At 41.1% G+C, this 15,285-nt stretch overlaps 1 protein-coding gene across 9 annotated transcripts in view; it reads right to left on the reverse strand.

Annotated features, from left to right (window-relative positions):
- Positions 1 to 2,342: 2,342 nt before the first annotated feature.
- cacna1g (calcium channel, voltage-dependent, T type, alpha 1G subunit) overlaps positions 2,343 to 15,285 on the reverse strand; it is a 294,208-nt gene continuing 281,265 nt past the window's right edge. For 5 of the 9 annotated variants that reach the window (XM_037980627.1, XM_017416147.3, XM_017416146.3 and 2 more), the window contains 6 exons: positions 14,310 to 14,732; positions 12,172 to 12,324; positions 9,783 to 9,905; positions 7,822 to 8,029; positions 7,500 to 7,669; positions 2,343 to 4,140 (listed from right to left, as the gene is read on the reverse strand). In XM_037980627.1, the coding sequence (XP_037836555.1) occupies positions 3,127 to 4,140; positions 7,500 to 7,669; positions 7,822 to 8,029; positions 9,783 to 9,905; positions 12,172 to 12,324; positions 14,310 to 14,732 (2,091 nt within the window). In that variant the 3' untranslated portion in view covers positions 2,343 to 3,126. Of the gene's footprint in view, positions 4,141 to 4,612; positions 6,100 to 7,499; positions 7,670 to 7,821; positions 8,030 to 9,782; positions 9,906 to 12,171; positions 12,325 to 14,309; positions 14,733 to 15,285 lie in introns of those variants that run through there. The other 4 variants (XM_037980631.1, XM_037980629.1, XM_037980630.1 and 1 more) reach the window with 3 other exon arrangements.

The following is a 15,285-nucleotide window of genomic DNA, read 5'->3' on the forward strand; positions in this document are numbered from 1 at the left end:
GCCTGATACTACAATTGTTCAAATTATTTTCTCAACAATCTACACTCGGTACCTCTTGGCAAAGTGAAAACAGAGTTTTATACAGTATTCTAAATTTATTAGGAAGGAAAACTGAAAAAAATCACATTTACATTATTATTTAGACCTTATGCAATAACATAAGACTGGGGGAAAGTTGAATGGAACAAAAATACAAAGATATCCTCAGTGAAAACCTGTTTCACAGAGGTCACAGCCTCAGACTGGGTTGAAGGTTCCAACATGACGGTATCTCACTCTGTGCTTTAGTTCACTAAGTGTCGAAAAATTAAAACAAAACAAAATAAACAAATTATTGTAATTTTGAGCTGTAAAACAACAAAACTGCAAAAATAAAGAGGTTCTGAAACTTTCTGAAACAACTGTACACAACTTTTTATGACTTGTTATTTTATTACTTCTTAAATCTATTTGTAGAATCATAATTGGATTCAATTAAACTGGATGACATGTAATTGGATTTGAATTTTGAATCTTTAATTTAAATGAACTAGACCAAATTAGACTGCAGGTAACTGGATTCGAATTGGAGCTGTTTGCTTTTTTGGAAAGCGTCCTGAGATGGCATTTTTTTTATGAAGCAACACTAATGTTTATGAAAGCAAACTAACGAGTTGGGCTACTTTTAGTCACATTTTAATGGTATATCACCACTTTAAAAGAACTTTGCATCTTAGGCAAAATGTATGACATTCATTTCTTTCAAACTCTATACTTCTGAGTGTTTAATTTAAATTCTGTTCAGTTTGTTTTTTTAATATAGCATCAAGTCAGAAAAAAATGTCATTTCAGGGCACTATACAGAAAAGTCACTATGTAACATTTGTAGCCGAGGTAACGAAGCATCCAGCTGGGTAGGAGTGGTTTGCACATTATTTTAAAAGGTGTATCAGCTGGGAATCAGCCCAATGCCCTGCTCAGATCAACGAACAACACCAACTAAATCACATGACTGATGTAAATGAAATAAAGTCGTTTCACTTGCTGGATCCAAATGTGATGAATAAAGTCAGTGAATTAGCTGAATATGATAAATTACCAGCTCTGTGTTTAACAGTATTTGATTTCCAATATTTTGCAAATTTATGTTGCCAGCTGTTAAACAATACCGTAAACTTTAATTGTTCTGATAGGTCATCCCTGATTTAATGTGACACCTCCTCCCAACAACAAACACTTTGCTCTTCATTTGCATGGAAGCACCTCCCCTCCCTGCTCATCATCACTTCTACCTGAGTCATCAACTGGCTGATTGAAAAGGAATGCACCCAGAAATGAAGTCCAAATCAAATTACTTGCGGTTCAAGTCTGTGCCAATTAGTAAAATGTTCTCTACCCACCTAATATTTAAAGTAGACGGGGTGCCAGCCTCACAGACAGGTTGGTTCCACAAGAGAGATCCCAAAAGTTTCAAACAAACAAAGCGTTTTGTGCTTTTGAGCATCAAAAGGTTTCTATTTTATTTTTGAAAACTTTGATTTTGTCATGTTCTGGATGTCTGAGAATCCACACCAGAATATTCCACAAGAAAGGAGTCTGATAACTGACAGCTCTGCCTCCTGTTCTACTTTTGGAAACTTTAGGAAACACAAGTACACTAGCAGTCTTAGAGCTAAGTATTCTGTTAGGAAAACAGGAAACAATAAATCTTTATTAGAAGATGGAGCTTGGTTGTTGAAAACATTGTATGTTAGAAGTAAGATTTAAAATCTTTTTTGAATTTTACAGAAAAGCAATTGAGAGAAGTTAAGATTTGTTCCTAAAATGGATTGTGAATTTGTTCCTTCATTTTGTCAGTCCAGTTCAATGTTTTAAATGGCAGCTGAGTGCATAAGAAATCGTCACCAAGAGTTTTTGTGGAGAAGAAATCGAAAGATTATTGTCAAATTAGCTATCTTAGCAACAATGAGAAGAACCTGATCACTTGATTAGAGACACAATGGGAGCTTGTTTGCAGCACTGCTCGATATTCCAATAGAAAATATACTCTATTTTTTTTATCATATTCCCAGCCCTACCTAACAATTCTTAAAGTCTATGCAGCTGCAGTACATTCTCCATTGAAGAACTGCGAAAGAACGTTACTCCTTCTCTAGTTTGGTTGAATACGGTCAAACTTAGAGTCAAAATAACAAAGAAACAAGATAAGATCAGTTTGAAATCGTTGCTCTTTTTAAACTGATCCTCAGTGTTCACATCCTGTGAAAAGAGTTCTGAGTTTTGTTAAACACACAAAAAAAGAATCAAGCAATCAATAAAAAGACTTCTTCATTTTTTCTCCAATAACCAAAACCACCATGGTCTGATGTGTGTGCTTAAAAATCCAAGCTCAGTTTAATGATTTCTTTTTTATATATATATATTTATATATTATTCCTACAAATACATGTTTTCTTTTAGCACTTTGAAAAACAGTCACGTTCCTCAGTAAACTGAGGAAACTAGAAATATCCTACAGTGGAAAAGAAAAGAGACAAACAATTGACCAAAGAAAGATGTGAAAAGAACAGTTTAAATGAAAAATAACAAACAAACAAAAAAAAAACAACAACAAAAAACAACAAAACAACAGCCTGTACAAACACTATGGCCCAATAATTTAAGAAAATAGTGTCTCTAAAACGTTCATATTGCTTTGTACCTCCACTGACCAGGTCCACCCTGGGCAACATCAGGCAGTTCTGACAGCCACCAAAGAGGGCGCCAGATCCTAAGTGCTAATGTTGCTCTGGAGGTTCAGGGGTCAAGCTGCAGCCAGTGGCGTGCAGGTGTCACAGAAAATAAACAGTCATGTATGTTGTCCCAGGCCTTTACTTCTTCTCTGGTTGTTTTGGCAGTAACAATACAAAGACAAGGGATGGTCACACTACTACAGTACCGCACTCCTTATGAAGAATGGTTTAACTGTTTTGTTGTAGTTTTACCATTATTACTTTCTACAGCATTATTACTAGAACTATCACCATCACAGACACACAGAGTGCATCATGTGTTTGTGTGTGTATGTGTGTGTGTGTGTGTGTGTGTGTGTGTGTGTGTGTGGAGGGTTCTTCTGGGTCTGTGTGTGGTTGGAGTATTGGTGTTTGTTCAGTGCTCAGAGCTTGTTTTCTCGAAGGAGAAGCTGGGAGGAGTCAATAGCATGGGATTGAGGTTCGACAAGCCTCCCTCCTGCCCCGAGCCCTCTCCGACCCCCAGGTCGAACGAATCCTTGGAGTCACTAGAGGGAACTCGCCTCCTCAGACAAGTGTCCCTGCTGAGCAGAGGAGGGGGCATCCCCAGTCCGGCCAGCGCCGGGTAGACACCAGACTGGGTCTCAAGTTCATCAGGGGGGTTCACAGATATACAGGGCGGGCTTGTCTTTTTCTTGCGCCGGGGCGAGGGCAGTGAGCTCTGGGTGGGAATCTGGCTGTGCATCTGCAGGCTGTCGGTCTGGGACACAAAACCGGAGGAGGTGGAGTGGGTGCTGCGCTGTGGCCGGGGGTCTTCTGCCGAGCACACTTCCACAGAGTGGCGACGCGGATCGTCCAGCCAGGAGTAAGGGCGGGGACGGGGTAGGAGAGTGCTACGGCCCTGTGTGTCAGCGCTGTGGAACCTCTTGAGTTGCCTCAAACATGGACTCTGACTCTCCAGGCAGCCTACGTAGCCATGGTAACCCTCATTACTGCCACTGCTGCCATCCTCTGCTATGATATCGTCACTATCAGCCAGTCTTCCGCAGGTGATAAGAGATACCTCTTGATCCTCTGTAGCCTCCTCCTCCTGCTGCTGCTGCTCTGGACGGGCTGGTAGGGGTGGGGGAGGCAGTGGGGAGGTTGAGGAGGAGTAGGATGTGAGGCAGTGTTGGTCGTGGTGCTGGGTGTGTACGCTGCCAGGGCGTGCACACCCAGAGGCGCCTGGTGTGGGAGGAACCAGGCAGAGAGCAGGCTGCCGCTGCTGCTGCTGCTGATGATGATGGGAAAAGGAGTAGGGAGAGGCGGAGGAGGAGGAGGAGGAAGATGAGGATGGAGGTAGGCCCAAAGCTGCCACATTCAAAAGTCCTTCACTGCTCTCCCCCCCTCCATCTGAACAGAGGGCCTCCTGAGAATCAGTAGACACTGCGACCTGGAAAACGGGGCATGAGAAGGAGGGGTGGTGAAATATTTAAGGGGAAATGGAGGTAATTGTGCAATGAGAGGGGGGGGGGGGGGNNNNGGGGGGGGGGGGATCAGAGAGGTTGAGAATAGTTAGTGTGAGGAAATGAGGATGAGAAGCAGCGGTTTGGGTCGAAGTTCAATGTCTGGCCAGCAAGTTCTCACAGCCTGTGCTCTCTAGTGTGTGTGTGTGTGTGTGTGTGTGTGTGTGTGTGGGTGGGGTGGGGGGTGTAGGGGGTCATTTGCAATAGTCAGCTGTAATTAATGAAAAAAAAAAAACAGAGTTTGTAGACTTTGTTTCTCTGTTTCACTTTTCCAGGTTAACATTTGTCACGTGTACGCAGGGTAAACAGCTTCTGCTATAATTGGATGTAATCTGCTCATTCTGTTGTATTTGTAAGAAATGTTTGAGCTCAAACTGTGACTGTTTTCACTGCAGAAAGCTTATTTGAACTTTCTTCAAATGTGGGTTTAAGATGTATTTTTGCCAATTGTGAAATCTTTTTTTTTTGTGAGTGTGTGTGTAGTACAAATATCAGACAAAAGATTTCTTCAAAATCCAGACTTTAATTGTTTGGGTGAGGGGGTTAAAGGTTTTTTGAGTTTGAGGAAACTGACTGCTCAAATTTCCCTACCAGTGTCACAATCATGGTGCTGTATGAATTTTTCCCAACATTATTATTTTTTTTTTTTGGAAAGCAATAGGAATTTAATCAACAAGGAGACTTCGTTCTGCTTATGTGAAATAAATTTTAAACCTGAGGCATGTTTGCTGTAATTCAAATAACAACTTAGAAGATCAGATTTTCTTAGAAACAGTCTCAACAGATTTTAAAACTTTTCATATGGGAGATCAAAGGTTTAGAATATTTACTGCTGGCCGAGACTTTGATATTTGAGCCAGACCACATGACCCTCCAACCCTTGCCTTTTGACACAAACCCCTGCAAACCATCAGCAGTCTCATTTCAAGTGGAATTCTCTGCCAAATTCTGACCTTTCTATCCTGACCTTTGTATAGAATAATGCTTAGGGTGAGGCCAATAGATGGAGGGGAGACATGTAAAGTACTACACAAAAGGAAGGTTAGTAGGTACAACGACTGTTGAAATGTGCTTGTGAAGTCATGAACTTTTCTGAACTCCTGATAGAACTCAGCACTGACTCAATCCTACAGCTACAGTGGGGAGGAACTTGAGTTTCCCTGCATGAGCACTAAACTGTGTTACAGCAGAGCCACCTAGAGGTCAAAGAAAGCTATCACATCCTGGCTATGCCACCAGTCACCACAAAAGATAAAAGTGCACCCTGGAACAATACTAAAAATGTTGAACACTTTAACTTTTTAATTTTTTAACAAAATGGGCTACAAACACTAATATAGGGGTTTAAAAATTCTCTGGTGCTCTATCATCATGTTACTGTGAGTAGAAAATGGCCAAATGCACATAGACAGCACTTTATGTTTAGTAGGAATCCCCTGAGTTGTATTGTTTAAAATATATTAAGTGCACTGCATTGTGGGTATTTTTTGCCACATTACACCTGTGTCCAACTATTATACATTCTATGACACAACTCAACATCTAGTAAAAACGTGACTCAGCTTCAGTCATGTTGTTAACTGTCTTCAAATGTTAGTTTTAGACAGGCAAAAGATCAATTTTAAGAGTTGTAGATGATTTGTGGTTGATGGTCAGCAGTTGAAGAAAACTTAGGTGAATGGGAGACAAAGATGGAAAAAGAGGGAAGTCTGTATTTATGAAAGAATGTGTTGGTTTGAAAGTCTCTTTGAGGATGAACATGGAGTCCGGTGTTTCTGAAAGGTCCAATGAGAGCTTTTTTAAATTGATATTTTACTGTTTCAGAAACAGGAGTATCTGTGTTTGAGCAGTAGCTCAGGATCTGGTGGCTTTTGGGTCCAGCTGAGCTGAGATCAAAAGAATGACAGATACCAAGTGGAAAAATGGGACGGCGGATCGGTTGCAAATTAATAGGAATGCCAGGAGGGGCATGAAAGAGAAAGAGGAAAGACAGTGAAACAGTTCAGAACATTATCTGCAGTTACAGTTTTAAAGCCTCTTCAGAGAAGGGATAGGGAAACATGAAAAATCTAAAGTTTCTGTTACTTTTTACATTGGGGTAAGAAATACTCAATCCACCATTGACTTTGTAAGTTTCTCAACTTAGAAAGAAATTAACAGACTAATTTTATGGTTTCGTTTTAACAGAGAGACAGAATATTTGCTAAAAATCCAGAAAAACCCATTACATGTAAGTTATAAAATTGTTTTGCAAATCACTGAGGGAAATACAAGTATTTGCTCCCTAAAACTCACAATGGATTATAATCAATCAGTCAGACAATCCTGATCTCAACTCACTATTTGTATAAAACACAAAATGAATCTACAGAATTGAATTTCTTCTGTTCCAACAGAACAAATTCAGCAAACTCAAGGAACCGTCAAAGAACATCAGGAACAAGATAGTAGATCTGCACAACTACTAATCTAGGTTATACTTTAGGATCAAATACTTATTTCAGTTAATTCACATCCAAATTAATTTCTATCTTTCATGTAATGTGTTTTTTATTATTGTTACTTTTAGTTATTAGTCTGTTTCCCCTAATAAAAGTGAAATTACCAAAAATTCAAAACTGCTCAGTGTTTTTGTCAAAACTGACAGTGGTGTAAAAGTTTAGAAAGTAGTGTTTGAATGAACCACTTGGACATTTTGAAGAACTGACCCATTTTGGTCTAAACTGTGTTCAGACTTACCAACAGCACATTGGTCCTATTTCTCCAAATTGAGGTTGTTGTTCAAAAACATGTCTACAATAGGTGAGATAATAATTATTTGTAAGTTTTATAAACGAACCAACTTCGTTATGGACAAGCTCTTCTTTTAATGCCTGAAAAAAAGAGCTACAGGTTCAGTAAAAAAGTAATAAGAAAACCCTTCCTTTTTTTTTCTACTTTGGCCTTTTGAATTCAGCTACATTTTAAGTAAATTAGGAATACTTTTACACCAGAGTTGCATAATACACTTCATCAGTTGTCTGAAATTATACCCTCTGAAACTGGCTCAAGCAGTAAAATCATTCTGTTTCCAGCCACCGTTTTGTGTTGTGGGGTCTTTTTCCATAATAATTTATTGCCCAGTTACATTATTTTTTGTCTCATTTGCCTAACTGGTTTAAGGATAGAAATCAGATTAAGTTTATGTCACGATTAGACACAACTAAAGGTTAACAAATATCACATTCACAAAAGTGTGATGGTTGAAGAAATGAAAAGGGATTTTGGAGCAGTATTTTTTAGTCACCTGTCGGCGGAGTGTGCGACTGAGTGCATGTGTGCGTCTGGGAGGAGGTTGTCGCGGTACACTCTCGGAGTCTGAGTGGCTGTGGGGACTGATGGGTCTGAAGAAGTCTGTGGGGACCGTCAGCTGCTGGGAATGCTCCTCCGGCTGCGACCGCACCGAGCCTCTGGAACCTGCACACAGAGCACCGAACTGACAAGTAAGCAAAAGCAAATCTGCATTGTAGATGTGTTTACCAAGAAAAAGCAACAATAAGAGTTTGATCTTTGTAAGCAGATACCACTTTGGCAACTCTCAAAGGCATTTGTTCAGCTCAAGTGACTACCTGATTGGGTCCTGTGGATGCCCAGTATGCGTTGGGGTTCTTGTGACTGTGCTACAAGCCGCACCGGAGCTGGAGAAGAGGGGCCAAAGGGTTGCAGGGGGAAAAACATGTAGCTGTCGTTGGGCAGCGAGTGGGTCCTTCCCACTGCAGGCTTTTTGACGCTCAGCAGGTTGTCCTTCAGAGGCCCCTCAGAACTAGGCTCCTCTGGCTGGACAAACAGAGCACAGAATCAGAGTCCGTGTGGACTGGGGAGGACCCGATCAGGCGCACACACACACCCATCAGTATTCACAGCTGTCATCTCTCAAAAACACTGGATAAACAACAAGGCAATGATCATCTGCATACATAGAAAACACACACGATCTTTGCACATTGGAGTTGACTGGGGCAGAGCTGCCACAGATCGCAGAAATTTCTCAAATTCAATTTTTTTTTTCTTTAAAAAGACGATCGCTTTTACCCCACAGTCATTTAATTTTCTGGTAGCTCCCTCCATGATCGTGTGTCATCTAGGGCAGCGAGCAACAGCCTGACCTGCTACAGAACCAGTTCACATTCACAGCCGATTCACTGGAGCTGTTACACACTTTACAATCCCGTGTAGCAAACACATGACTGCTCCAAGTGAAGAGGGGAACTACGGTGCTACAGGACAGAGGACGATACGAACGAGAAACCTCGGAGGAAAGACGTGGACTCACATCTAAAGCACAGAGTAAAAACAGTGTTGAAAATATAACAGAGGGGGAAGGAACAGAAACTTCAGATGGAGAGTGGATAAGAAGTGGAAAAGTGAGAGAAAACTGGAAACTGGCAGGTGGTGAGGAGGCGCACTACTCTACTGGACTGGATCAAAAAACAGACACCAGGCTGGAGAGGTGAATGAGAAATAAAAAATTAGGCACATGGTTAGATTCAGCATTTCCAAAGCCAACTGCACTCCTCTGGTAACTTTTTCACTCCCTTTTGTCAATGATATGTATCCCATCTCCCCACCCCCCTGCGATGTTGCATGGCAGTGATAATATACAAAAAAACATAGACATTTAGACTTCCTGACTGTTATGTGCAGTATCTTAGTTGTTCTTAGGTTGTATGTTAGATGTTCGACCTCTCTGATATTGCTCCTGGGATCTGCTGAAGCCACTCTCCCACTTCGAGTGGGTGCAGTCCCAAGTGCTCCGATGACCACTGGCACTACTGAGCCTTCACTTTCTAAAATTTCTCTATTTCCTCTTTCAGCTCTTGGTATTTCTCAAGCTTCTTGTGATCCTTCTTCTTGAAGTTATAGTTGCTGGGATCCCCTACATCTATCACCACTGTTTTGTTTTGTTTTGTTTGTTTGTTTTTCATTTAGCTAGCTCTTCAGTACTTGCCTTCATTTTTTGTAAGTATCTGGGTCTGGCTGACTGCCTTGGGTCATCTTCATGTTTGCCATTTGCCTGTGTGTTCCCAAGGTATTTGTAGCTGTCTTGAACGCCTACAATGTTGCCTTCTGGTAGTTCAAACCCTTTAGTTGTGATCACCTTGCCTCCGCAGGCTAAAACATTACTGATTTGGTTATTTTTACTCGAAGACACGAAAACACTATCAAGTGAGGTGTTATTCAGAAGCCAAGACACAGGGTTCATTTTGAGATCTGAGATACATTTGAACTTTTTGGTTTGATAAGATTTTTAGTTCATATGGCAGCACCTTTAGACAAGATGTGAATAGTTTAAAAGACGTAACAGACAACACAGAGGCATGAGATAAGCATTTTTAGAATTGACCACATGTGCAAATTAGACATTTTAATCTAGTTGTTTCCCCCCTGTTAACTAAAATGTGTTACACCCTTGGAGTGTGAGTGGGAGTCCAAGTGGCTGAGGAAGTGCCCTGGGAAGGAGACAAACTACTGCAGGACAGAGCAGTGAGAAGGGGCAATGGAGTAGGAGAAAGAAAAGAACTGTCAGTACATTGCATTCCAGACTGGTTAGAAAGAGGGGGTAAAAATCGTCAGGGGCCGAGTCGTCTGTCAGAGCTAGGGACCAGGATTTTTCTGAGGCCAGAGACAGAGCTTCCATCTCCGCTAGGGGGATCTAGGCAGGAAGAGACAACCGCTGGTGAGCAGAGAGAACAGCGCACACACACACAAATTAAAGGACACCAATAAAACCTGAAGCTAGCAGAAAATTTGGGGTTTTAAAAACATTTAAAGTTGAGCTTTGTAACGAAGCAAAACGACAAGGAAAAGAAAGCCAAGTCAAAATAGGTTTACAAGACCACAAGGATGTTCTTCTCCTCATTCGTGATGTAACTAGTTTAGGCTCACTTGCAAATAGATTGTGGTGCAAACAAATAAGAAAAATTGCTGTTAAGTGAATCTACATAAAAGACAAACAGCTAGAAATGATGCAAAGGAGACCATCACAATTTCAGAGAAACAAAACAATGTAATGGGGAGTAATGCAACTGCACAGAGCACATTTAAATGCATAAAAGGTTGAGGAAGTGAAGTGCCAAATTTAGGCTTTTCTAAAATCTGCAGGGTTTGGCTTCAATCTGGGAGTGTCACGAAGCTTAACACTTCTGAGAGAAAAGCTGCTGTATATTTGGCCTTCCAGTAGTTTAACAGGGGAAATGCTTTCTGACAGGCAAATTGGCAGTCCATGCACAGAGGAACAGGAGCTAGTACTGAGTGGAAAACCTTTTTGGTAAGTAACCAGAAAGAGAAGGGTGGCCTGTTCCATCTGATACTGACACTGCAAGCCATTTAAAGCTTTTAGAGGAAATGAGTTTGCTATACTAACCTAACTGCAAATTTTGTCCTTAAGTGAGAAAAAAAGGCACCCTGATGCATTATTCAGTGCCTCCGCTGCCAACTGATTGAGCCATTTCTCTGCAGACTTGTAAGAGTGTGCTCAGCTGGTCTCAGGAGTGCCTTCAGTTGGGTTATAACACTGCTGTGACTGACAGCGAAAGCAGGTAATCACAGACACAAACACGCACACACACGTCCCACAGACAGACTTGTGTAAGGGAGGCAAACAAACTTGAAACACTGTTACCGATGCTTGCTGAAGCAGACCCAGAACCTGCCAAGCATGAATGAGTGGAATAGAGTGAGGCAATGAGATCATGGCTGAGGCGGGACATGACGCACTGAACTTTGGTGGGTAACAGAGCTGGTTAGAAAGGGGAGAAGTATTCAAAGTGGTGGAATGCCAGTACAAAAATGGTGATGGCTGAAGGGCTGCAAGATAAACATCATAATAAAAACATTATTTTACTAAAACATAAAATTAAGTACTACAGACAGTATGTACTTATTTGCACCACCATTTTACTGCCGACTTGACAATTTTCATAAAGGAAGGTTGTCAGTCACTGATTTATAAACACCTGTTTTGAAGTATTAGTTCAGGATTTTGATGTTATTGTTACATACTACTGTTCACTGTGTCTTTTAAACATGACATTGAAAGAAAGAGCAGACTCTGATTAAGAAGTCTGGCAACAACAGTACAATGACATGCTCACTGGGCGGCAGCTTGTCACTTAAAAGACGGACATACGCTGAATCACACCCTGCTTTCTGGTCATTTTTCATCTTCCAAAGCCCTTCTCAAACTTGGGAGAAGTGAGATTAATGATTTAGGCTCCATCTACACTCTCTGCTGGCCATTACAGGAAATACAAGAGTAGAGAACTAAACTCTGGCTTAGTTTTTGACATCTAATCACAGTTGGGTGCAAAATTATTCACACACCTTTTGGTAATCTTTCGCTTTTATTGACTTACAACATTGAATTTCATTTTGTTTTAAGTAACAAATTCACACAAAATACTGCTGATAAATTAAGTTAAGCGGGAGAATATTTGTTTTAAATAATTCTGGAAAAATCTAACTGAAAAGTTGTGCACGGACACAAATTCACTTCCTTCCCTTTAGAGCTCCAACCTTCAGTTCCTCATAATTAGTAAAATAAGAGCCACTTGTGGGCAACCTTAGAGTAAAATGGTTTCAACTGAAAAAAATCAACACCAGTCCAACACCTCTAAGCAGTACGGGCTACCGCCAAGCACAATACAACATGAAGACCAAGGCACTCTCCACACAGGTCAGACAAAGATTGTGCATTTTTGTTTTTAAATCAAATCAAATTGAATGAAAATTTTGGTCTTTGTACCATATTGCTTTCGATACTTTTGTTTAAACATTTTGACCCATTCCTAAATAAGAATTAACCTCCACATACAAATGCTATAATTCAGCTGTGATAGATCTTTTGTGCAGCCCTGCGTGTTGCAGAGTAAGAACGACTGGATGTAATGAAGGACGTGAGTCGTCTGGTGATTATTGACCTTCTTGTCGGTGCTGTGCTTGTTGGGCTTGGGGGGGAGCGCGTAGTAGTGGCAGATAGAGCCAGACAGGTTGTCCATCAAACTCAACTCTCCCTCCATTGAACCCTGGATGACCAGGGAGACTGAGTCAAACAGTGCTCTCCGCTGGGTACACTTGAATAATGCAGAAAGAAACAGAAAGAGAGAGAGAAAAAGTGGGGGGGGGGGAGAAATTGCAGAACAAGACAAAGATGGTAAATGAGTAAAAGAAAAGACACAGAAATACATAAATAAATGCAGAGAGAAGGTCACAGAGAAAGAAAGAAAGGAAAAATAGAGTTGATCAGGCAGATACAGATATACAAACACAAATGACAGAAGAAACAAGTTGAAGAACTAGATTAGAAATCAAATTGAACTATATAGTGTTTAACAACTAAATGTACTGCAAATAAAATGTATCCTTATCCATAGCCACTAATGATCCCATGCACTACCTTTCAAACCCACAGGGGGGCACTACAGCACTGCAGGAGAGACAGATGGAGAACATCTTAAAGAGGAAAGATGACAATAGCAAGACATCTATTTCCTTTCCCAAAAAGTTCCCTGCTGTCTGAAAATAGCTTCCGAAGTGAACAACAAGAACTCAGGGTTCAGCTTTCCCATGGCACTGTGACCTGTCTGTGACTGGCACGGTGCCTACAGGGACCAGTTGCACGTACATGCGCACACACACACAGACACAAACACACACACACAACCACGCAGTAATTCACATACGCAAACTGTAAACCATTTTGGTATGACTCAGAATAGGCCTCACAGAATAATAAACACAAATGGAGTTCTTATCGTTGAGTACATAAACAACCCACGTGCTTTCACAAAGGTGTCTATTAAGTGAAGAGAGGGTCTGTTTTGTACACGTGTTATTGACAAACACATTTTATCAAAGGTTTAGCACCTAAAAGAAGAATTACTGATAATCAGGCACGATTCTGGACTAGACAAGTCAATTTAAAGATCAGAAACGTAAGGGCATTACGATCGGTCTTTCAGCATGGTACCAGCAGGAAGTGACCTCAGAGCATTTGTTTTATCACAGTTGTCTACGCTTTACCCTGCTGAAAAGAACAATCTGATCTAGACTTTGATTTTGTTGCTTTTCTAAGCCCACACCATGACAAAACAATATGGAAAGCTTTTAGAAACTAGCTATAAAATCCGGCAATTAGGATCTCTTGGAAGCAGTCAGTGATCAGTGAGTCCTCACACCGGATGACGATGTGAAAAATCAGCCAAAAACATTGATGTTCTTGGCAGGATCTTGGCAAGGGGGTTTATTAAGAAAACAGTGAGCTCTCCATTACATGTGATAGGTCCACGATGGGTTTAAGAGTGCACAAAACGTCTTTAGCAAGGTTGTGTTGTTTTTCTATAACGATGACAGCATATCATGGTTCTGGGTGGAGGATGGGGGAGCCATGACCAAGCATATTAGCATGGCTTTGTTCTTTTGTTTTTTAAATGGAACTGGTCATGCTAGCCTCAGTCTAGACTACAATCGTGATTGTGTCATGTTCAGTGACACTACCTAGAGCTGACAGGTTACTCGTATCCCAGTGCAGTCTTGGAAAGTAGTGCCAAGGTGGGATGCATATATATCATGAGGTGCAAGAAAGCATTGCAAGGATGCAAAAAAAGCAGAAAAAAACTATTTGGAAAGTACTACGAGTGTAGCAGTGTCATGACTGCCTTCCAGCAAAACAATGTTCTCTAAATTTGTTGCTATTTGGCCACTTAGCAATAGGTTATGTAGGTTGTGGTGACTTCAGCAGGGCCATCATTCAGTCTGATTGAGGCCTAATTTCCAGAGTTTCTATCACTAAGCAAAAACAATAAAGTTAGGTTCACAGATGCAAACCTGTTTCACTTTAATCGAAAGTCCATTTACCCTTGGATTAATGAAACACATCCCTTCTTCTGTTTTGTTATATCTAAAAGATATTTCATTGCTCAGGAGAATGAGACTGACAAGTGCCTAAAAAGCCAAACAAATCTAATAGCACAATGCAATGGTGATACACCAGTGCCAAAATGTAACACCAACCCTGCTACATGCAACAAACACACATTCTACAGAACAAGTTATTTACCTCCAGCTGTGGTTCTGGACATGAGGGCGGTTCTGCTCTGATGTTTACAGAGTCTCTGGTTATATCAGCAGTGAGTGAGTCCATAGGACCTTCCCTCTCCTGCTCCATGTCCCCACCTGCAGTGGACCTCCAGGGGGAACCCCCTGAACTCGACCTGTCCATGCCCGGTGCAAGAGGGTTGAGCTGGGGCGACCTTGTGTCCGTGTCCGCTCCTTCCATCTGGAGCTCCAGCTCCAGCTCTGCTTCTAGCTCCGCTTCCTCCTTTGCCTCCTTGTTGCTCTCCTCCAGGTGCTTCATCAGGACCGCAATGACCACGTTGACCAGCACAAACTGAGCGGTCAACACGAAGGACACAAAGTATATGGGAGAAACCACAGTGTTGTAACAGGTTCCGTTGTCATGGGCGCAGTCCCTCAGCGTGTCCTGAAAAAAAGGTGAAAACACAACATGAGTACATTGTAACAACATCAAAGTAGTATTTACCGAGGCAATAATTACTTATCTTGTATGCACAAATGTATTTAAAGTAGATATAGCTTTCTGTCTCTCTTCATTACAGGCTAGAGTTGTGCATTTGTGGTCTGTGGCTGAAATGATCTTGACACACTGCTAGCGATCTGACACATTAAAGATACATGAGCAACAAAAACTAATACAGTACAACACTATACAAAACCCATAAATCATGCTGCACTGCGATTCAATGTGTTTTTATTCAACACAAGTCATTTGATATGATACAACAAAGCAAATTGATGACCGTTTGAAATAAGACTTATTATTGATTAACCAACAAAAAAACCCCAATCTTTCACAGACAGACAGTACACTTTCATAAGACCTGGCTCACATTTAATAATGAGGCATAGTCCAGTAAACAAAACTACTAGGCAGCAGATATGCTCACCACTTCGCAGTTACCCAGCAGTGAGCAGCAAAATGTACTATCAATAAGATATAATATAGGATACTAGGG

This window comes from Kryptolebias marmoratus, linkage group LG17 (genome assembly GCF_001649575.2).
Source record: "Kryptolebias marmoratus isolate JLee-2015 linkage group LG17, ASM164957v2, whole genome shotgun sequence".
NCBI lineage: Eukaryota > Metazoa > Chordata > Actinopteri > Cyprinodontiformes > Rivulidae > Kryptolebias > Kryptolebias marmoratus.